Source organism: Haemorhous mexicanus, chromosome 2 (genome assembly GCF_027477595.1).
Source record: "Haemorhous mexicanus isolate bHaeMex1 chromosome 2, bHaeMex1.pri, whole genome shotgun sequence".
Classification (NCBI taxonomy): domain Eukaryota; kingdom Metazoa; phylum Chordata; class Aves; order Passeriformes; family Fringillidae; genus Haemorhous; species Haemorhous mexicanus.
The window spans coordinates 9585414-9608765 of NC_082342.1; the positions used below are offsets into that span (position 1 = coordinate 9585414).

Sequence of the window (23352 nt, forward strand, 5' to 3'; positions counted from 1 at the left end):
GAATACCCAGACAGAAGGAAAAATGCAGATAGGAAGATACTGCAGTAGGGAATTTTAAATATAATTTTCTTCAGGTAGTCTAACATAATTAAGAAGGATTAAAATATCTAATTTCATTTATTGCTGATTTTGTTTGGTATTCACCAAATAGTTTTAGATTATATTTTTGTAAGTTGATTGCTATGATTATACCCTGTAAAAAAATCAGAATATTGTAATTGGTTATGTATTATTTTACATATCAAGACAAACCTAATATGTTTCATAGCTCTGCAGGATATGAAATTACATGCACATTTCAGTTTTCATTCCTACAGTTCAATGCTTTTTAACAAATTATTTTCTTAAGGATTTCTTAAGGCTTTGTAGTTTAGGACTGCAATCTGCTTGCTATCCACAGGGAGTATTACCAGAGATTAGCAGTACTTAAACTGATGAAGGAGATATGTCATGTCTCTTTTGCATCTGTATAAAGCTACAACTCAAACAGATTGGCTGCAAAGGGTGTAATAATTTGACAGAGATCCTTTCTCTGGGTTTTTTTTTTTTTTCCCCCGCAAGGTATCTTGTCTAGCAAAAATCTTTCTCTGCCTTTTGTGAATCACATTATATATATATTCTTTTTAAGTGGATAAACAAATGCTGAATTGCACATACATGCAAAAAACTGGAATGGCAATGTGTGTGACTGGGTTTTCCAGTGCACCATATTAGGCAGAAGGTGAAAAACTCTGGAGCATCTGCTTCACAAAGGACCTCAGGATTTCTATTAAACATCCCTCTGGGGTTACAAAGGGTCTTGTTTGGAATTCCAGTACTGTATCAAAGAGGTGTAGCAGGATAGAACATTAACACTATTTCTCTCTCTTTTGTCGGCATAGACACATTTTCCTTAGCAGCGAGGGGTTTTTCCTTATTGATCTTCCTTTGTTTGCTCAGAACCTCTTGACTAATTCCTACAAACCCATGGCTGTAGAATGTACCTCAGCATGATTTTGTTGCTTTGCTTCTTATCCAGTTGTTAGCAGGATGGATCCAGCTCTATGTTGGATCATTACTCTGTTCTTGCTCTGGACCCTAACCATGGGGCAAGTTCTCCTAACAACCAACTTCTTGCCTTGCCCATCAGGTCTAGAAGTTCTTTCACAAAGGAAGCTTATTCATTTTTAATTCATTCAGCAGCACCAAAAATCTAAATGCTGTCCTGGCTTACAGGAGGAAAAGCTGTTTCCTGAATGCTAAAACTTACTGCCATATACTTAAAAAGTTGATTTTGGAATTGTCTCTAATGATGTTTTACTGATCGAGTGAAGTTTTTTGTGCTTTCCTACAAAGGTTTGATTTCACAACCCCTCAGGAATATGGAATTATTTAAATAGGCAATCCTGGTCTAACTCTCTGGTAAGCAGGCATTGTCAACTGTATTAGAAGTAGCTTAATTACATTTGGCCATTCTGTGAGGGAGAGCAGTGTCCTGCAATAACATCTCTGGTTACGCACATCACTGTGGACCTCCAATCAGATTGAAACCATGTGCTTAGAAGGAAAATGTTGAGCCACCACAGCTCCACCATTATAAACAGCAGCTTTTAAAACCTGGTCTCCTTCTGAAGCTGTGAAGTGCATCTTTAGCAGTACTGCTGTGTTCTGTTAGCCTTGCTGGGTCTCATGTTTTGAGAAGCCACCCAGGGTAATTCAGCCTACATGTCTGCAGGAAAAAAGCCATAAAAGCAGGGGTGTCTTTACCAAAGACAGTCAGCTCTGCAGGGTCACTGTCGCGCTCGCCCACCATGTTGGTCCCCACACACGTGTACATCCCTGCATCGCTTTTTCTGGTGTTGGAGATCATCAGCTTCCCACCACGGATCTGTTTCAAAACAAGGAACGTAACTTCAGGTTAAACAAAATACAGGTAGCTTCAGGTAAACAAATACATCAGAAAAAATGCTACCTTCTCGGGTGACATGTTCTGCAACCAAGACATTCTAAACTTTTGTTTGTAAATATATGTATAGTTTTAAAATTAGATACTTATATATTTGAATATCTTTAAGCTGTTCTATTTTTATTCCACTGACTAATTTCAATTTGCAACTAATTTCAACTCCATTTGATCTTGTTCCTTTGGCTTTTATTAGATTCTTTACATTTCAAAGATTACATTTCTTGCTGTCTCTTGGCAGCACAGAGTACTTTTATTTCTTGCATGGTAATATGTAAAGCACTCTTGACATTTCTCTGAAAAAACAAGGCAATTTGACTCAGTTTTATTCAGATGATTTTATTTTACTGGTGTCTGAACAGTTTCCTTGATCACTAATAAAGACAGATTTTCTCTTCATGTTGAGGCCAATGGACTGAATCTGGCCCAAACTGGGAATTCACCTGACAGTTAATATTTTCTTGGCTATAAAGGGTGCTTACAGAGAGAAAGAGCAGGATAGCTGAAAGAAAAAAAGTAAAAATTTGTGGCTTGTGAAGTCACAGTGTCAAAGGTTAGACAATGGAGTGCTACAAAATAAGCTGGGGATTTAACTAAAGAAACTTGACAGTCAGGGAATGTTAGCCAGTTCTCTGCCACTCATTGCTCTTCTACTCTTGAGTAGACCCTAGCACAGAGAGCCTGGTTCACAAACAGCAACAGCTCAGATTCTTTGTCTTGGAATAATCCCTTAGGGATCCAGAGCCACTAAAAAGCTTCCTGATAGTACTTCCATGTTGAATAAGGTCTGCACTGAATCATTCCATACAACATAAAACTTTATTGAAGAAATATTAATGGTGAAAAGCTAAGCATTTAAAAATTAGGAATGAAACATGTTCTCAACCCCTTAATTTATCCGGTTTGCTTGCATGGACCATGATTTATCTCTAATCACTTGATAAGTTCAATATTTCTGCTGGATCCTTTTTCATTCAGTACAAGAAATGAACAGCCACAGAACTCAACCAGTGTTACTCATTTGCTCAACATTTATTCCTTTTCAGGAACCGTAATTCTTTAGAGTATGACTTCAGCCTACATTTAGACACATCCAAATTACTGCAATAACTATAAAATTACTGGTAGTATTCTAAGATGTTGGGTTTTCTCCCAGGGATTATTTGTGCACCTCATAGATTTGACTAAATTTACTGATAAACACCTCTCTGATACTCTGTGTTTGGAGAACTGAGATGCAGAAAAGGTAAAACCAAAGACAACCACTGAGTCCTTCATCTAACTGAGCACCTTCTATGACTGAATCTCCAGCTCTAACGGACCTCCATCACACTGGATTAACAAACCAACCCTCAAAGAAGCTCAAGCTGCAGAGCCAGACTAGGAGCAACAAACAGCCTGCCCCCCTCATTTGGGAAAGCTCAGAGAGACAAACTGCCAAGAATAACAACAAATTTCTATGGGCAAGGCTGTGAAGCTGTGCAAGTTCTGCTGCACCCAGCTGTGGGCCCTGAGCCCATAGATAAAGAGCCACCTGGGCTGCACTCACACTGATGCGCTCCTCCCTGTCGTCGATGCGGACTTTATCTTTCTTCCAGTAGATGGTGGGCTCGGGGTGCCCCCGGGGCGGCTGGCACTCCAGTATTGCCGGCTCCCCAGCTGCCACCACCACGTCCGTAGGGTTCTGGCGGAAGTCATCCCGTAGCACTAGAGCAATAAAGGAAGGAAAGAGGAAAGAAAATTAGCAGAAGTGATGACATTGTAAGTGGAAGAAGAAAAATGTAAAACCACATACTATTAAAGAAACAAGTCTCAACCATTATTAGTGGATGACTTTGCTTCCTGTATCTTCCTGTAAAAGATCTCAAAAATGAAGCTGGGCAGATATGCCCTCTGGTCCAGTGGAGGCAGACTTCACATACAGGGCTTTTGTTTTCCCTTCTTTTTTTTTTCTTTCCAGATAAAAACGCTACTCTGTGTTTAAGTTACAAAGATGTGTAAGCACCCATTACTCCTCTTAACCTTGACAGGATCTCTTTCCATCATTAGAAAAGCAGCACTGCAGGTTGGGTGCTGAGTTCTCTTCATGACAGAAAACAACCAGCTGAGCATCTGCCTTGTCTGGGTCTCTAATTCCAGCACATGGTAACAAAAGGACAGAACTAATACTGAACTGCAGAGTTACACCTTGGCCAAGGGCATTGCCATTATTACTGTTACTATCGTATTTCTGGCACATACATGCTAAAATGGTCACCAGTTCTGAAAGCTGTCAAAGAAATAAAACTAATAGTAATGTACTTCCAGCATATTTATTTCTTCCCTCTATATTTTTAAAACTAATATTTCTGCCACCTTGACCAGCCCTATCCTACTACCTTGAAAAGAAAGAGCATTTAAATCACCAAGTTGTTTGAGAACTAAATTAGGCTACACAGACTGGCTTCTTATGTAAATCAAGCTTCTGTAAAGGATTAGGTCCAACTAGCTGGCTTCAGTGTGTTAGAATGATATCCACTTCATCCCTACTCTTCCGTGCGTGTCCTAGTCTCTAGGTTAATTGACATTCTTATAAACACAAAACTGAAAATAGCTCTAGATGAGCTACTGAAATAGAATTTAGGGCATTGCCCCTCCTTGAATTTCAGCTACGCATGGCTTTCATTACAGCTTTAAAACAGTTCTCGCCCTTAATGGAACCTGGGCCCTCTGAGAAATTAGAAAACATTGTATCCTAGTGAAGGGGCAAGTCAGGAAGAGTTCAGCAGAAATTGCTCAGTCTCATTTCATAAGCAGAGATAATTTACTGCTTTCAATGTTAATAAAACATGCCCCATTTTAACATTTGGAACTGAATATTTTTCTCTTCTGTAATAAGCCAGAAGAAAAATATGATTAATACATACAGGAATTGGTCTCTGAATAGTCTGAGGTGAGTGGGCTGTATGTATCTAGCACCCGAAATGACATGGAGGTAACTTTCATTGTTCTCCATTTTGGGATATACAGGTAGATCCCAGAGGAAGGAGGGAATTAATTGGAAGTTAATTCCTTTTCTAACACACACACACACACACACAAAGAATGACTATTTAGGTCTCGCTCTTGAAGCATAAAATAAAAGTGACAGGAGGAAGCTGGCAACAAATGCAGCTCTGGCAAGAACCCGTACTCTTCTTAGGTGACACACCCAATAGACAACAAAAACCTCAATCCTCAAATGTTCTGAAAAATCCAAACCTTCTGATTCACAATAATCAAGTTGGCAGAAATAGAATTTATACAGCTTCAAGATCAAGTGGAAGAATTAACTTATGCAATGCAGAGCACAGAATTAGTATGATGAAGATCATGGGCTGCTGACTATTGGCATTACAACGCTTTGGAAAGCCAAGAAAGTCAATATCCTGGGAATGTCAGGGAAAGAACCAGAAAAAAGTCTTAAAAATTCATGTTTTTTAGGAAAGCAGGTTCATATGTCTCTGTGATCCCCATGATACGCAGGAAGAAAAAGTACTTCTAGACCATGCTATGCCGACTTTTGTATAAATGGTAAATAGATAAAAATTAATTTCTGCTACTATTATTAAACACAAAATAAATATTATGTTATTGGCTTGGTTCTACATGTAATTACAGAACTTCAGTGCAAATCCATTAGTGGAAAAATCCCCAGAAAAATCTGCAGATCCCATCACATAATGGCTTTGTATTTCTGACTCCTAACAGTAATATTAAGGAAAGCATTTTCCTTGAGCATTTCACACTGCTGTATGAACCTGACAAACACAGTTTCTTGCAGTGATACACAGCAAATTACATTAACTTTCTCTGAATCATCCCAGCAACTGTGTAAGGTTCCAATCAGCCTCAGAATATGAGGCTAAGAGGTGATTTGATTTTATCACATTCCTTTACCCAAAGCCACACTGCAAAACTGGCTTGAATAGAAGACAAAATTGATGCTACAGGCTTTGCTTAATCTTGCTCTGTACCTCAGCACATACCTGAATCTTGAATAGGTATATCTCACCATTTCCATCTAAAGCATTCTGTGTTTTGGAGGGAAAAAAAAAAAGAGGTTGGAGAAAAAAGAAAGAGGGAAAAAATAAAGCAGTGTCAGAAAAACAAAGATAAGAGAAAAATGCATGAAATAAAAATTAAAGTGAGAAAATAACTTGGAGAGGAAGAGGGGGAAGACTAACTTAAGGGAAACCAAAAAAAAAAAAAAAAAAAAAAAAAAAAAAAAAAGCCAGGTAAAGGAAGGGAAAAAGAAGAACAAAAGCAGAGAGAAAAACAAGGTAAAGAGCAAAGAGCACAGGCAGCCATTCTGGTGATTCAGTATTTTAATGCAATCTAACGACAATGAAATAAAGCATAGATGTTCATCTGATCAGCCCGGTCACCCCAAATATCACCCCAAGGGAGAGGAAACAGGGAAGAGGAGGGCAGTCCATGAGCAGGTGAGCTTGGCTCTCCTCCTGGAGTGGCACAGGAAGCCACAGGAGGAAGAACCATCAGCTGGAAATTGAGTTCACACGTACTAGCACAGTAAATGGAAAAGTTGCAGCACATCTTGGTGCACTCACCACACCTAATGGTACAACCATCTGTGAAAACAGAAAAGTGATTGAGGGCTGCAGAATATTCCTCAGCCAATTATCCACAATTGCTGGATACTTCCAAATAACTATTAGTGTGCCTGAGCAGACCACTCTCTCCCCACACAGGCAAAAGGCTTTTGTTCACCTGAGAAGCCAGCCATCCTCAGGTCCCTTTTGGCGGGGCACAAACACTAGTGTTTTAAAAATTCAACACAAGCAGCACTGTGCTGCCAACAGCCTCCTCTTCCTCATTCTTTCTTGGATGTTCTTGCCATACTTTATTCCAATTTTGCAGACAGCTCCCTTGGTGCTTGCATAGGTGTTTCTTTAGATTTTTGGGTGTTACCTCACATTCTTTGTTGTGAGGGTGGCAAGGCCCAAAAAAGTTCTGGATGCCCCAACCCTGGAAATGTTCAAGGCTAGTCTGGGTGGAGCTCCAATCAACCTAGTCTAGGAAAGGTGTCCCTGCCCATGGGGTACTAGGTGATCTTTAAGACCCTTCCAAGCCAAACCTTTCTGCTATGTTATGACTAAACAAGGGGTGCCCAAGGGGAAGATGACTCCCCCCAGAGCAGGCCAGCCCTGGGACTGCAGCACAGATGCACCCCAGGGGCTGCTCCCCCCACCAGCCTGACGGCAGCACAAACACCCTCACGTTTCAAAAGGCAAAGCCTTGCAAGGGCAAAAGCTTCCAGATGGCCGAGCCCCACTGTCTGGAAAGGCACCGAGGGACTGGAGAGCTGCGAAGAGCAGCTACAGCATGCACACAGCCTGCACGGCGCCGCGGACAGAAGTTAATTAAAGTTTGATCGCTCTCTTTGTGGCTCAAACGAGCGGATGCTGCTCAAACAGGAGAGATGTCTGCGAGCAGTCACGGCAGTCTTTAAGGCAAGCACAGCCCAGCATGGCCATTTCCAGGTAGCCAGGAGTGTGAGCAGGGAAAGGGAGCACATCCAGCAAGGGGATAAACACACGGAGCACGCACCTGCCAGAGCGAGGGATACGGGAGCAAAAGGAGCAAAGAGGAGCCCCCGCTCCCAAGGCAGCTGCTAACCAGCACCTGCCAGCCTAGGCCCAAATCCAGGCCTCGGTCAAACTGAGGCCCATAAACTCAGGGAATTACATGGAAACTGAATTAATTTCCTCAGCTGAGGTTCCAGCAATTTGTTTAAAGGAAGTGGAGATAAAGGCACGATGTTTATGGGGTAGGAGGGAAGGTGGTGGGGTCAAAATTATTCTAGGCTAGATATCCATGCCTTAATCCTTCTTTCCAGCTTTTAGGCCCTTAGAAAGAAAACATTTTTATAGGATTTACATTTACATGATGATTACAAATAACCATCTGTCTGCTTCCACTTTTTCAATCTGGTCCATGTCCCACGAGCCCCCAGCCTGTGGTCAGAGCAGCTAAGCTGGAAGGAAGAAGTGGATGCCCGTCAGGAGGCTTTGGGATAATTGCATTCTTCTCCCACCAGCGCTTGTCTCTCTACCTCCTCCCCCTCTGTGTGCATGGTGAACATCTGAAATTACCGGGGACAGGAGGGAGGGAAAGAGTATCTTTGTTGCCCTTTTCAATGAATTATAATGTCTTAAAACACAGCTACATCTGTTGTGCTGACTAGAGGGTATAAAGAGATACTGAGTAAATATTAATGCGCTTCTGTAACTTGGGTCCTGGCAGCTCATCTTCCCCCTCCTGTCCTGTTTTGTGCTTATCTCAGAATAATATTATTGTCATATAAAGATTTTGCACAGCCACATCGGTGGTGGTTTGGTCACCTGCCACACCACAGGTAGATCTCCCCCGATCCAAGGCACTTCCCCACAGGCATCTTCCTAAATCCTCATCTCTCTGCCACTGCTTTGGCACTTCCCCCCTCTGACACATACTGATATGAACAATCGACATGAGTTACCAAGTCAAATAACTGCCCAGATGTCATGCAGTGGACAGATTAAAGGATTATTATACTTTAGGTAGCATATGGTGCAGGGAGGTATTTTAGATCTTGACTAATGTGTATGATCTGCTGAAATGGTCCCTGAGCAAGCCAGCACTACCTGCTGAAAACAGGGTGAAAAAAAAAAACCCAAGGGGTCACAGACAACTTCCCTTGTGAAGAATAATAATACACTTTGTTTGAAGATGCTGCTGTCCAACCTCTTTGTTTCAGCAACTGTCTCTGCCTCATTTTGTAAGAAAAAAATGTAACAAAAACACCCAACCTTGGCAATAGTAGTAGGCAAGACTCTCAGGGAGTTCTTGAGCTCCCTCTGCATGTGCAGAGGAAAAAGCTGCAGCCAGGAAAAAGCTGCTACCTTAAAAAAAAAATTATAACAAGCTATATTTTTTTTTCCTCCTGTTTTTCCCATCCTTTGCCTATCTCCTGATACTGATACTGCCTAGCAGACACGAATGTTAGTTATTATACCATAACCAAAGTTCAGTAAAATGAAGCCCCAAGCCCATGAGAATAAATTTCAGAGGTGTTAGGGTACTTTCAAAGAGCCTAGCAGATTCAACAATGTTTGATTAGTAGGATCCCTAGAAATCCAAGTAACGATCAGCACAGAGATATCTGCATCAAGAAACAAAAGGAGATTCTTCCTTGCCAATTCAGCAACATCTTTGGCTTCATCCTTTTTTCTCAATCACTCAGTATTTCATGTGCCTACCCAGTACTCACAGCTCAGGGTAGCTTCACAGGCCTCAGTAAACACAAAAATGTGGAGAAAACCCTGACATATCCTCTAAAACTTTTAACTGTTCATATACACAGATACAGACATACAGAAAATTATGATGAACATTAATGTCTAAATGTAAAAGCATTGCTTCTAAAGACAGAATATATTAAGCCAGGTGAACAGAGAATTACAGTGTTGAGGTGGGTGAAGTGACAGTGACATTCCAAACAGGGAGACATTCCAAATGGAGTCAGTGGGAGATGGCTTTTTGCCTCTATTTCTGAAATTGCAGTCTGAGGTGTACCCCAACTATCTGACTGTATAAAGGTCAGGAGAGAAGATGGACTTTTTCCTTTCTTCTTTCCAGCACACACCGACAGGAGTCAGACTTTGAAATCTTTCTAGCCCAGTTAAGGGCACTGCTGACCTATTTTCCCTTTTTACACAGGTATATAAGTGATAGTTACTGCAGATTTTAGTTGATATTTCCTTCTGATTTTTTAAAGGCTGCTATTTGGGCTGAATTAAGCATATGCAACACAGCCTGAATATACTTATTGCAAAATTGTATAATCTCCTTGCCTTTCTTGTGATTCACTATGATCACTTGAATGCAATCTGACACCTCCATAACGTTTTTTTTCTGAAAGACTTTATATGACTACTAGATAGCATGAAGAGAGGAGAATTTTCTAATTGAGAACATAACATATTTATGTTTAAGCCTGCTGATTGAAAACAAGTTCTATCACCTGTCTTCCTTGCTATGAATCCCCGATAACCTTCTCCCTTTTTTAAACTCCCACCTCCTTCCACCAGCAAATTCTGAATGCTGCAGTTAACAGTCAGCAATCTCATTACCCATCTGCTATAAATCTTCAAAAGCATCACTGTGTTTTGACAGTCAAGAAAGGCAAAGGGAAGCAATAAGCATAACCAAGTATTCTTTATGAATGCAAATATCCTGAAGACCACATTGAAGTAATTTCAGAAATCTAAAGCTATACAACGTAATACGTTGAAAATTTTTCTCTAGGATACAGAACAGATTTCTTTTTTCTTATTCTTAAAGCATAATCAGTCTTGATGAATGCACTGCACAGATTGCTAATGTGAACAAGAGGCACATTACTAGGAGTTTTATTTCACTGAAACTGAAAGCCCAACTACTTGCTTAAAGTTCAGAGACTTTCTAGAAGAACTGACACCATAATTATAGACAAGAAACTTTTAAAAAGTGCATGGTCTGCTGTAAGTCCTAAAATTTAACAAGGATCAGACATTTAGCAGTTTAACTCAGATGTGAAGATAGCTTTCACATGATCTTCACTGTTAAACCCCATGATTCAGAAAATCATGGGCATTACATAAGCAAATAAATGACTTATTTATTTTTTTTACCAACTAATGTGATTATCAGATGTGGAAGCAAACACAACTTAAGGAAACACCACATGAAAACTGAACTGGCACTTTTTCTGTCACTTTTATGCCAGAATGTCTTCTTTACAACAGGCATATGGGACAAGTTTCACCAAAAGCACTAGAGACTCTTCAAATACCATTAAAAATGCTTCTCTCCCAACAATGCACTAGGGAGAAGTGTGTTTAGGAAATATGGAAATCCTCCACAATGTCCTAGGCTACTGTTATAAAAGGATAGTTTGGACTTTGCCTGTTTGCCTTTGGTTGCCAACCAATCAAAAAAAAAAAAAAAACTTAAAAGAATTATAAATAAGTAAAAATTTTCAAAAGCAATGTCATACAAAAAACCTCAGACATTACTGATATACAAACAAAACTCTTGTGGGAGCTTTTCACCATGTGCTTGAGAAGAGCACACAAGAAACTGCACTGTACATTTTGAATCTGTGTGTGCACAGCAGAAAGGTGCCCCAGAAAGGGCAGATTTAATTAGTGAGGTTCAGAAACTACAGTATATTAACGTGCAGGTTTGCTGTTGTGAGTACAAAAGTTGCACTGCCAGGTACCTGTGGCAGTTCATTAGCTCAACCTAATGAAAGCTACCTAGAGTTTGAGACAACATTGACCAATTGTATTTTTTCTGTTTCCAAACTGAAGTTGGTTCTCCTACAGCCACTTTAACTCCATCAGACCCTGAGCTTCCAGTTCGAGCCCAGCCAAAACACCTAAAATGTACATGTGCCTTGGTAAAACAAAGGGATAAGAGCAGCTGAGAATCATGAAAATGAATACAAATGAATGAATATTTCTTGTATGAGAAATATAGAATGTTACATGCTTCATTTAGCCAATATAATACAGACTGCAATCTCAGAGCTCCACTGAAGTGTGAATAGCCTCTAATAAACTTCTTGTGTACACATGCACAACACATACACAACAGCTGGGATGCTTTCCCATCTTGGCAGGGGGCACTGCCACATTACTGCTACACTTCAGACACATTAGGCAAAGCATCAAACAAAATAGGCCCTTGCCCAACATAGGAATCCTCTTCCATCCATCCTCCATTTCCCCATGCCCAACCATGGTCTCTATCTGTTAATTATAAGCTAAAACTCATCTACTCAATTTTTTGTGAACAGGACTTTTTTTTTTTTTTTTTTGTGCTGCTCCCTTCAGAAGTCAGGATTGGACATGAAATATCTGAGCAGACATAGCAAGGCATGTATTTCTCAATAAGCTTTTGTAACTCCATCACGAGGGGCCCGTGCAGCCACACTTCATCAGACTTGGAGCGTGAGACACGTCCACAGCTGGTACACAACACCAGTGGGAGCTGCCTGCTGCTTCTCAAATACTTCCCTTCCCATCCTGCAAACTGTCCCCATGTCAGTTTTGGGGCGCTTGCCAGATGCCATTTCAACAGGCTCCATAAGGCTGGCTGGCCTCGTGTGCTCTGTCCCACAAACAGGCATGTCATGGCACACAGGCTCAGCAGCAGCATATCCTTCTGAACCTGACCTTCAGTCATCAACCTTCTCAATGGCTCAATAGTTTCCACTTTTTATAGAATTTGTACCAGCAAATAAAGAATGCAAACTGGAAAAGCATAAAATGTGCTCACATGGCTGTTACTGAGCCATGTCCAGTCCGCATGTCAAGGCACCCCCTCTGAAAGAATTTGCAACAAAGCCCCACCTCATAAAACTCCTCTATCACTTATGTTTACATATTAGTTTAATAATATTCAATACATTAAAGAAGTAGGGATGCATGGCCTAGAGAAACTGTTCTTTAGAGCATCTACTCTGTCATCTCTTAACACAATAATTTTTTTTTTTTTCTTGCAAAGTTAGGGTCATATTTGAAGTTTTGTCATTGGATTCTTCCTTCAAAAAAAGGAATTTCAAATATTTAAAATGTAACAATGGGGAAAAAAAAGTTAGAGAACATGTTTTTTGTATTATCTTGACAAATGATGAGAATTTATCTGTCTCTTGCTATTGTATCATTCTGAATAAGAAATTTAAGTTTCCAGAGCTCTAAAAACAGAAAGAGCAATGTGATATGTAGAACCGATATTAAAGTGCTCTTAGGATGCAGTAATTTGAGTTCTGTCAACACATTACCAACTAGGAAATAATCCACAAACATCTAGATAAAACAGTAGCTTTCAGCGGTCTAAACATGAAAAGAAAGCCTCAGTTTTGATATTTTATTCAAAACAAAGAAGAAACTAGTGCAATTTACCAATAACCTTTTGCAGTTTTGATCTCTTCAAGTAGCACAAGGAATTACTTGAATACAATATGAAATATAACTCAACTCTCACACTTATTTTCAAAAGTAAAAAAAAAAAAAGTAAGAGTTCAGATTGCCCTCATTATAATTCACTACATGATGCAAGAGGAAAGAAAAGAAAAAAAAATAAAGAAGCAGGAGCAAAGACCAATAGCCTGAAGCAATTTTGAAAGGGGAGCTTAAGCCCCCAGAGAGGGACCAGAACCTGGATGTCCAGCTCCAGCCTCCAGTCACACTGTGCCATGCCTGAGACTCCAAATGACCTTCAGCTGAGGGGTTAGACTTAGACACACTGTTGAAAATACAGTAGCATAACAGTGGGGATTGCAGTAAATGTGAAACAATTTTTTTTTCTCTTTTTTTAAACTAATATCACTGTCCCAAAGTGCTACTTCACGTACAACAAAATTTACATAATAAAAAAAAAAAACACCTTTGAGTACAAGAAACTATAGTAATAAAATAAAGCCCCCACATGCCACACTTCCATATAAACCCTTGGTGCTGAATATTCCTCTGGCAGTTCAGTACAAGAGAAAATCAGGATAACAACAGATCTGCTGACTCCCTTAAAATAAAACTGACAAAGAGCACAACACAACTATGTACCCCATGACAGAAAAGCAGCAACCTGAGATGTGCCTGTGAAACAGCCTTTAAGTTACTCAACAGCTGGAACAGCCCTTCCTAGGAAGGGCTCACATTCCTCTGAAGGGTCTGAAAGACCTCTGTTAATCCCACTTTAGAATACAAAATCCATTTTACAATCTATCCTCTTCCTCTTACCTCCCTTCCTATGCAAGTGTAACCAAGACTCTGTTCCAGCTCAGGCAATATTCCACAACTAAATGTTGAACAGGTTTAACATTTAAAACAGGTTTGGGTTTAAAATGTTAAACAGAAACCTCCCAGCACATTTAAGTTACTCGTATCCCTCCTTAGCAAGGATTTTAACTAGACACACTGTACCTGGGTCTGTAGTTTGCCCCAACCAGTTAACCTGTGTACATTTACAGAGAAACTGTCATTCTTTGATTGCACTGGAAAGCAAGAGCCTAACTAGATAAAATATTCAAGCACCATATGATAGGCAAAGCACAATATTGAAAGAGGCAGATTAGATTATTAGACTCGACAGGATTGGATGGAGGGAAGTTTTAGCCTCCACCACAGTATTCACCTGGGATAAACTTTAGGCCAAATACTACAAACATTTCCTTCCATGCCAATTAGGAAAGGAAAAAAAAAAAAGGCAACAACTGTTGCTGAGGATCTTTAACCCAGATCACTCTACTGACCCAGTTCACAGCCCAGATTCATAAACAACTGAGAGAATGACAAGCTATTACAAGCAGAGGAAATAAGTGGCCAGGAGAGAATAGTACTACTTAATGCAGATTTTCCAGCAAGGAAAATGTGTTGCTAAGCTATGCAGTATGCTTCCCCATATTTAGACTAAGGAATTTAGAATAAGGAATATATAAAATGCAATAGCTCATATGACCAGTGAATGCTGTGGGATTTCTCTGAGATCAGGAGAACTGGAAACATTCTGTAGTTCACTTGTGCAGCTTCAATTAAGGCAAATTGAATTAAACTCTCCCTTGAGGAGGACCTCTGTAGCTCTGCTCCTCCTTTTCTGAACAATTCCAGATGTAGGTGTAGAACATTTTCAGTTTCTCTCAAGAATTCCACATGCCTGGCTGCGCTCACATTCATGCAAAGAGGTGAGCTTTTGGGGGAGAAGACATGAGGCACTAAGCAATGATCGGTCAATAATTGGTACGCTCTGATTTTACAACTTAATTCTGTTCACAGGGGCTTCCTTCCTTCCTTAGGAACAGACAGGTCGGCTGGAAACAACTCAGAAGAGATGGAAACACTTCTGCTGCTGAAGAAATGGAAGTCTAGTACTGTGTGACTCATATTCACACAGCCAGTGGCACTTGGTTTTCCTTCATATCCAGAATTTATTACCTGCTTAACAGTTCTTCTTTGCTCTTCCTTTCACCTATTCAATCCAAGGTACTAATCAAGCTTCCTTTTCAAATGCCAGCAGTACCCTGACTTCTGTTGCAAGGAATCATCTTTCTAGTGAGGGTCTGCACATTCACCTTAACATTTTGAAGCTCAGAGACCTGAACTGCCACTCTTGGGACACACTTTTGGGTCTGGCTCAAGCAGGAGTGACAGAACTCTTCCAGGTTAAATTGCTGGCCACAGTTCATGGCTTTTCTCCTTCAAGGAGACATCTGGCTAGAATTTTCTTTCCCCCTCAAGAGCAGAGTTTAGGAGATCAGCTCCATTTTACTGAAACTCACCAAAGTTTTCAACACCCACAGAGGCTTCCCTCACTCCACTAAAAAGCTGTGACATCAAGAAATAATTTATTTATTTTTAAATAGAAGATCACAGAGCTATCCCATGAACAAGAGACTATACTAAATCAGCAAAACTGATACTGTGCTTAAGATTTTAAGATCTTTTTTTTCCCCTTCTTTTCTAACCAAACATCTGGGGGCACTGAGCTACAACCCTCCCTCCTTTGTCAAACGGCTAAACAGAAATGCAAACTTTGGCAAAGCAGTAAATTCAAGGTTAGCTGAAATTACTGAACATGAGCACTTTAAATCCACATCATGCAGGATCTCAACAACACCTGGATATACATTTGAATTTAAATGCAGGCAGTGTAGAGCTGTTATGTGGGAATTTACCTGTGATTTCTGGGCATCTATGAGCCTGGACTGCAGCCATTCATTTCTGTTACAGTGGGCATGTCAGGAGAACTGGTAGTTTGGACTCAAATCCCTACCAGTCCTATTTAAAATAATAAATCCAAGACATTTATTCAGAACCTGTCTTCAGATCCTACTGGCAATGGTAAATCCATTAAACTTTGCTTTCACTGTTCATGATGTTTATAAAAATAGTAGGTGGAATTACAAACCAGCAATACAAAGCTTGGTATTTTTTCTCCTCAGATGTAATAATGAACTGGATAAGAACAAAGTTGACCCAAGGATTTCAATAAAGAAACTTTCATTGGAAGCCCGAGCAGTAGTGTGCAAACCCATGTTTTTATGTCAATATAATAATGGCATTTCTATGCCTATTAATAAGTATAGATCTACTACTGAATTCATGGTTGAAGTGACATCATAAAATGAGTTATATTTCTTCTTAAACTATATAATTAACTCTTAATGAACCCTTTCCTTTTCCCAGTAAATTCAATTTTGTCTAATCCTTGGGTTTATGGTAATGTTGAGCTCATTAAAATGTTACTTAAAACTCATTAAAATGCACACTGAGAGGTAACAGCTTCATTGCAGTAATATGTTGTAAAAGAAAAAAGAATGCTTTATTATCATTTAATTGTTTCCAAAACTGAATAAATTTGCATAGTGATGAGGTTCACAGGATATTTTCAGTAGTGCTCAATAATTAAGCAGCTCAGTAATTAAAAATGCATTTTCTAAAAATAATTTTATGTTCCTGCTTACTCCCTGTTGTTTTTGCAATTGGGAGAAGTGTTCATGTTGATACAGTTTACAGAATTGAGAGACAGTGATACCTGAATTGGCATTAAAAAAAAAGATAACCATCAAAGCCCTTGGTAAATTCCTGTTTCAAAATAATAAGGTAAAATTGTCACCAATATATATTACAATTCAGACTTCCTAAGTCATTTTATATCCCTCCAATCACCTTTTCAACACCAGGGACAATCAGGAATTATGCAGGGGCCTTTCAGTTGCAAAGCCTTACTCTCATTTTCATAATTTATTGCTGCCATAGGTTTGCACATGATAGAATCCCCAAGCAGAGGCTGGATGGGTCTTGGACTTGGCCAAGACTTGGCTAGTAATAAAATTCTGGCCAAAAGCGTGCCTCAGGAGTAGAATTTCCTGTCCTGTACTGTGGATATCATTATGGTTAGGTATGTGGTTCATAGATCTACACTAAACACCAAAGTCCAATCATATTTATTGTAACTTTCTATTGGAATAAATTGTTATGCTGGTTTAGTAAAATTCAATGTGGTAATTCACAGTAATGAGTGAAAATGCAGTGATAAAAGAGTCAAAAGCTAGGGATAGAAGTTACATCTCGGTAAACACTAAGAGTGTCTGGGGTCCATTATTTGACTTTAGGGTAGAAGATATTTTGCTAACTTTAATTTTAACTCCTGAAATTGATAAAAAGCTGAAACACCTTGCCAGGGTACACAGCCCAGACTGTTAGATGAGAAAAACACAACTTGGAAGCCTTGAGTCATTCAAGGAACTGTCTAATGCAACAGCATTTAAGATGTCTTGAAGCATTAATTTAATGCCAATCACTGTTCTTTTCTATGGCTTTCAAATAATAATTCTACTTCTGTAAAATAGATAGTCTTTCTTTAATGTACAGATATCACAATGCAATCAATATGTTTTTTTCTGACTTGTGAAAGTTGATTAGCATGCCAAAGACACAATTAAACTTAAATACAGATGCAGCACGTTAGACACATTAGTGTAAGGGGAACAAAAGAGAAAAGTAGTCTGTGAGCTTTCAATCTCTATACCATTAGTAGGGAATAACAGACTAGAACAAAAATAATCTAAAGAAAAAAAAAGTTAAGTACTAAGCAGATTTAGCAATTTCAACAGCTGAAATTATTGTATGTAATAGCAGAGCATTTCTATGGTACCATGCTGGAATGCACAAAATGCAAACCAGTTATCTGGCTTACCACAGATTTCCTGGGTGAGTCTGGACAATTAACCGATCTCAGATCCCAGATGCAGATGGATGATCAGACTTCTTTGGCTCCCTTTGCTGATTATTTAAATAGATCAGTCTCACTGAGCTTTACAATCTCCTCTTTGTACTTCCTACAGCTCCTCACACGGTGGTCCAAATGACAATTCTATCATGCCAAACTTAAAATTTATAAAAACAAATCCAGGACACTTTCTTTTGGTGAGATATCAATATGTGGGCTGAAAATTGTTGTTTAATACAATAAGTCAGGTCATATTTCTTAATTTTGCTTTTTATACTCCTTGATAAATATAACTTTTCTGATGGAGATTACTATTGCTACACTAATTTACATCTCATGTTCTCGTTAGTTTCAAAAGAAAACAAATAGCATGTCTTTTTAGAGGAGTAAACAATCTCTCATTTTACCTTTATTGCACACACTAGCAGATAAGTCATTTCTCCCAAACATTCGGCAAGATGGAAATAAATAATTCTGAAAATAAGTAACTGGCATAATAAGAATTAATGTTGAAAACCCTCTCCATTGTATTCTCTTCTATTAAGTAAAAATAAATGATATACCATAAATATAAACAAGAAGATGGATGGTACACTGAAAAGATAAAAAAAAATACATATTTTATTTACTAGTTTTTCTCATTGTAAGCACTGTAAACTGTAAAATCAGCAACAAAGGCTGCTTAAAAAAAAAAAAAAGGCAAAAAATGTACTAAAGCCTCAGTTTTCAGTTGCTATAGATGGGCAACTAGATAGCAGAAATATGTAGGTATAACTGATATTAATGCAGGATTTGTGAACCATTAATTTTATAAACACAGAAACAACCATTTTGTTTCAGAGTTGATACAATAATATTAAAAAGAGAAAAACAGAGAAACAGTTCTTTCTTGCTGCCTGAGTAATTTAGTTCACTTCATCACTCTGCTGCTGTGGGATGAAGCTGGAGTGAAGTGAGATGAGATGTGCTCAGCAGCAGGACACGATGGGAGCTTTAACACAAGTAATGTGCTCCTGGGAGCTCCAAGTGCCTGAAGAACTTCAACTAACCATTTCAGGTTATTTTTTAACTTGCAGCAAGGTAACTGCCAGATACAAACAATGTTTTGTTTTGTGTAGTGGTATGGTACAGTGGTCATTCAAAGACATCAGATCTCTCTTTGTTAAAACACCATAGAATGCATTCTTCTATAGTGCTTCCCTGCTGGGGTTGTGCTGCGTGCTGCTCTTTCCAAACACATGATGGCTTTTATCTAATGAAGTTATCTCAAAAGGACCACTGAACACCTTGTGGGTCATAAAACAAAAATGGAAGACTTGAATGAGGATTTCCAAGTTTTGTTTCCACTTTTTCTCCATATCGAGACTAAAGACACTTGAGTCATACAACCTCCATGCTGATGGAAAACATTCATTCAAGAACATTGGAAGTCCTTCCATTGACTGCTTGGAATTAATCCCAATCATAATGATGGTTCCTAGAGTGGATCCTGACTCAGTTCAAGACTCAGATTTTTACTGTCTTTACTCAAAGCAAAACCTTTGACAAGGAAAGCTGAAATGTATGCTACCATATACTGTTGGAAAATCTATAAAGTAACAATGGAAAAAAGGATGGGAGGGGAGGGGAGAGAGGAGAGGAGACCCCCTCCAAAAAAAGCCAAACCCAAACAGCAGAAAGAATCACAAACTGGATCTCTTGCTATGAGAAAACAAAACTGGTTTTCCATTTCTGTTTTCCTAATGTTTTCTGCAATAGCTAAAAAATGAGGTTCATTGGTGAGTAACAATAATCACCCTCAGGTTCTAAAACACATCCAGAAGTATGAACTGTGTTTCAAATTTTTTAATTACCACAGCTTCTGTGTACCTTAGTCTGTATTTTACATTTCTTTTCTGAAATACCAATTCTTCCACCTCAGTACTTAACTGTCAGAGGTATTTAGCATCACCACTGAAAACACGTCTGCTCAAGGCCACACACCAGCCTCACTGGTGTCCTCCTCCCCAGCAATATACTCTTTCACAGCTGCTAGAGACTTTTACATGAACACAGGGACAATCACATCCCATTCTGTTCAATTCTTTAAAGTTCTTTGTATTCCTGAATACTTATAAGTTCTCAAGCCTCCCAACCTACCCACTACTAAAACTTTTATAAAAGGGAGGGTGTCCTCAATTCAGCCCAAATCATGACTAAAGGGGCTGCCTGTGATCAGAGGATGCTCTGAAAAATTACTGCCCAAGATTTCCTTTAACTTTTGAAACACTGATTTGATTTCTGTTGTCTTTATCATTTGTATAGATTTCTTCTGTTGAGATTTGCACTTATTGCTGCTTTCAGACTTTGTAAAATCTGCCAAAGACTTTGGAAGTATTTTTAGAAATAGGGGGGGAAAAAGAGAAAGGGAAGGAAAGAGAAAGAATGAATGGGGGGGAAAGGAGAAAGCTAGTCTGTGTTTTTTCCCATTTCTTATTTAAAATAGTAAGGCTCACCTGTTCAAACTCCCCATTCCCCACCCCCTAATGAGAGTTGTTAGTAACAAGAAGCGGCCCAGCCCACCCCCTGACGTCTTTAATTGACTTCCTGGCGAGTGTTATCAAGAGGCACTGAAGCAGTGCTAATGGTGCCTGCAGATTGCTCACACATGGCATGGCTGGCATTCCTTGGACCTTAAAAGGGCTAATAGGAGAGTGTAATCTCCACTCAGCATGGAAGCAAAGACCACGAGTGATCTGGAAAACACAAGTAATTAGAAAGTATTCTTCCCCAGATGGAAGGGAGGTGGGAAATGAAGATAAAGCTGGTACCCAACCATGGAATCTGCTATTATGGAATTTCTAAGCACAATAGTGCATTATTTCAAAGCGTGTGACAGTCAATACTGAAAGGAATAAGCCAATCTCACACAGAAATGGGAGCTTCTAGTTTTCACCTGTGACTGAACACTTTCACAGAGAGATCTCCAATGGTAGTTACAGAGAGGGGGAGCTTTTAAGACTTTCTTTTCTATCAGCATTTCTCCAATAACTTCAGTAAGACCTTTGAACATCATATTTTTTATTAACATTGGCAACCTTTGAAAATCTAAAATATTTTCATACTTGGGACTCTGAAGCACTTCATAAACTCTGAATTAGCCTCACTGATGACTAAGAGGAATTAAGAAATATTCAAATGTTGATTCACTACAATAAAGTTGGACAAAATATATTTAAAACGTTCAGAAATACTACCTGGGAGTCTAAAACAGGCATTGCAATACTACTTATTCAGTTTGCAGTGAGAAATTTGATGATTACTGAAAAAAAACCTACAAAATGTCTTTACATTAATTTTCACTATGCAACAAGCATATTTTTATCCTCTAGGTATTCCTAAAATATTTTCAATAATTAAAGTACTTTTAAAACAACATTTCAAAAGTATTTTTAAGGAAGATTAGGAAAAATGGAAAATCAACTGTGATTTCAGCTTGATTGCCCCACTGTGAAGGTAGTGATTCATGAATGTTAAAAAGTGGATCAAAATAAAAAGGCAGGATGCTGTCACAGATATCTATTTAAACATTTACCAAAAAAAAAAAAAAGCCAAGTAAAGCAGCCTAAAGTTGACTTTTGTGTAAAAGAAACTAAAGACATTGTGGGCATGATGTCTTCATTTAGCTGCAGAGTAGCTGATAGCATAGAAACACACATTGATAAAGCTGGACCTCCCTGCTGGAAAACACTGCCCCTGCCTTATTTGAAGTGTTGGACACTGCTAATGGAACAGGGAGAATGGTGGAGATTTGGTAGATATAACTTACTTGACTTGACAAAGGCCTGTGATAAGATTCTTGACAAGAAACTATTAAGGAAAATAAATAACCACAGGGTAAGAGGTAAATTCTTGTTGTGGATTAAAAATTAGCTAAGTGAGAGGAAACAAAGAGTGGTAATTAATGGCTGCTTCTCCAAGTAGAGAGAAGTTAAGAGCTGGGTACCTCAGGGATCTGAAACAGGACAGGTGTTCAATACATACAATTAATGGGTTCAAAGTGAAAATACATTGGAAGTAAAAGCAAAGCAGTGAACAACTCAAAACTGTACTCCAAAGGATAAATATTGCAGACATCCAAGTATCTCAGGATCCATACAAGGATCCATAGAATTTGAGATACAATACTGAAACAGCAGATGACATTTAATTTTGTACAAAGATGAAGGTATATACATTTGGGAGGGTTACTGAAGGTCACCTATGTGCTCCAAATACATTTGGAATAACAATCTAACTGGAGATAAAGGGGTGAAAAATTCAGGAAAGATAAAAGCAATGAACTGTGGCAGTATGACTTGCAGTCAATTTAGATTATTTCTGAACTCCAAAATAGTATTTTACAATTGACACACAAAATTTGGATTGGTTTTTTGCTCAATACTTCTGCATTTTCCCAGCCTAATCACTATACTAAAATGAGAACTTTTCACAGCATTTTATTTTCAATAAATACAGTTCAACCAGCTGTGTTCAGCCTTATGTCTAGCATTACCAAAAGTGCCATACAATTATCAACATCTGTTAGAAGTGCTTTCCAAATTTGATTCCAAAAACATGTACTTCTGTCTCCTGCCTTGAATCCAAATATAGAAAGAATAAAAAGCAGCAGAAACAAAGAATCTGTCAAATACCAGCTGCAATTGCAGGGCACAGCTACAGAGGCACATTAAAACTGAGTGTGATCCACCCCATGTATTTACATCAGTCTCATCCAGCAGGCTCAGGCAACTCTACAGTCAAGATAAACTAAGTGAGTTTTAGCACTCAGTAGCAGCCCTGGAGTATTTGCCAGGAATCCTGGGAGAGTTTACATCATGTTGCCACCATCAACTAATGCCTTTGTCATGCAGACATACTCAAAGAGGACAGCTGGACTGAGGCTGCTTGTTTAAAAATTAGTGTAGACAGTTAATGAAGTTAGAGTACCAAATGCACAGAACATCCAACTGGCAATGCTAATAACTTTTTGATTAACATTTCAATTTTATGGCTGCTTGGAGTGATGACCAAAGCTTAATCTGAGCAGATTTTCATCTACCCTTCTCCCAAAATACATTACTAAATATTCACTTATTAAAAAAATGGTACTATACTATTCTTTAAACCACAATATATGCATAATTTCTCCACTGCACCTCTCTATAGTCATACAAGTAATCCTGACAGTACACCTTCACATTCAGTGATCTCAAAATAAGAGTTTGGAAAGACTGAGTTGGATTGGCAGCATTGATCAGTGTGGTCATGCAAAAAACCTGCTTGTTTTATGTGCCTGAGGAAGGTATCTGGAAGAGCAGAGCTCTTCCTAAAGCAAGACTAGCAATGCTCTCCTGCTGTCTCCTCAATATGGAACACTGAATGAGACTTGATTAAAAACAGATGTAAAAAAATTATTTCTATTTAGTTCTTTTCCAAAGAAATCTCCCCCTTCAGAAATCATGCATCCAGTTATATATGTTTCAATAAAAATTAAAATTGAACAATTTTCCATCCATTTAGGTTACCCTCATTGCCTCTGGTAGCTCAGTGCTCATGTACTCTGCCTTCCCACTGTCCCACTTCCATGCCTGATG

At 38.8% G+C, this 23352-nt stretch overlaps 1 protein-coding gene across 9 annotated transcripts in view; it reads right to left on the reverse strand.

Annotated features, from left to right (window-relative positions):
• ROBO2 (roundabout guidance receptor 2) overlaps positions 1–23352 on the reverse strand; it is a 435957-nt gene that overhangs the window by 141822 nt on the left and 270783 nt on the right. For all 9 annotated transcript variants that reach the window (XM_059872788.1, XM_059872752.1, XM_059872718.1 and 6 more), the window contains exons 3-4: positions 3492–3649; positions 1747–1867 (exon numbers count right to left, since the gene is read on the reverse strand). In XM_059872788.1, coding sequence (XP_059728771.1) covers positions 1747–1867; positions 3492–3649 — 279 coding nt within the window. The remainder of the gene's footprint in view (positions 1–1746; positions 1868–3491; positions 3650–23352) is intronic.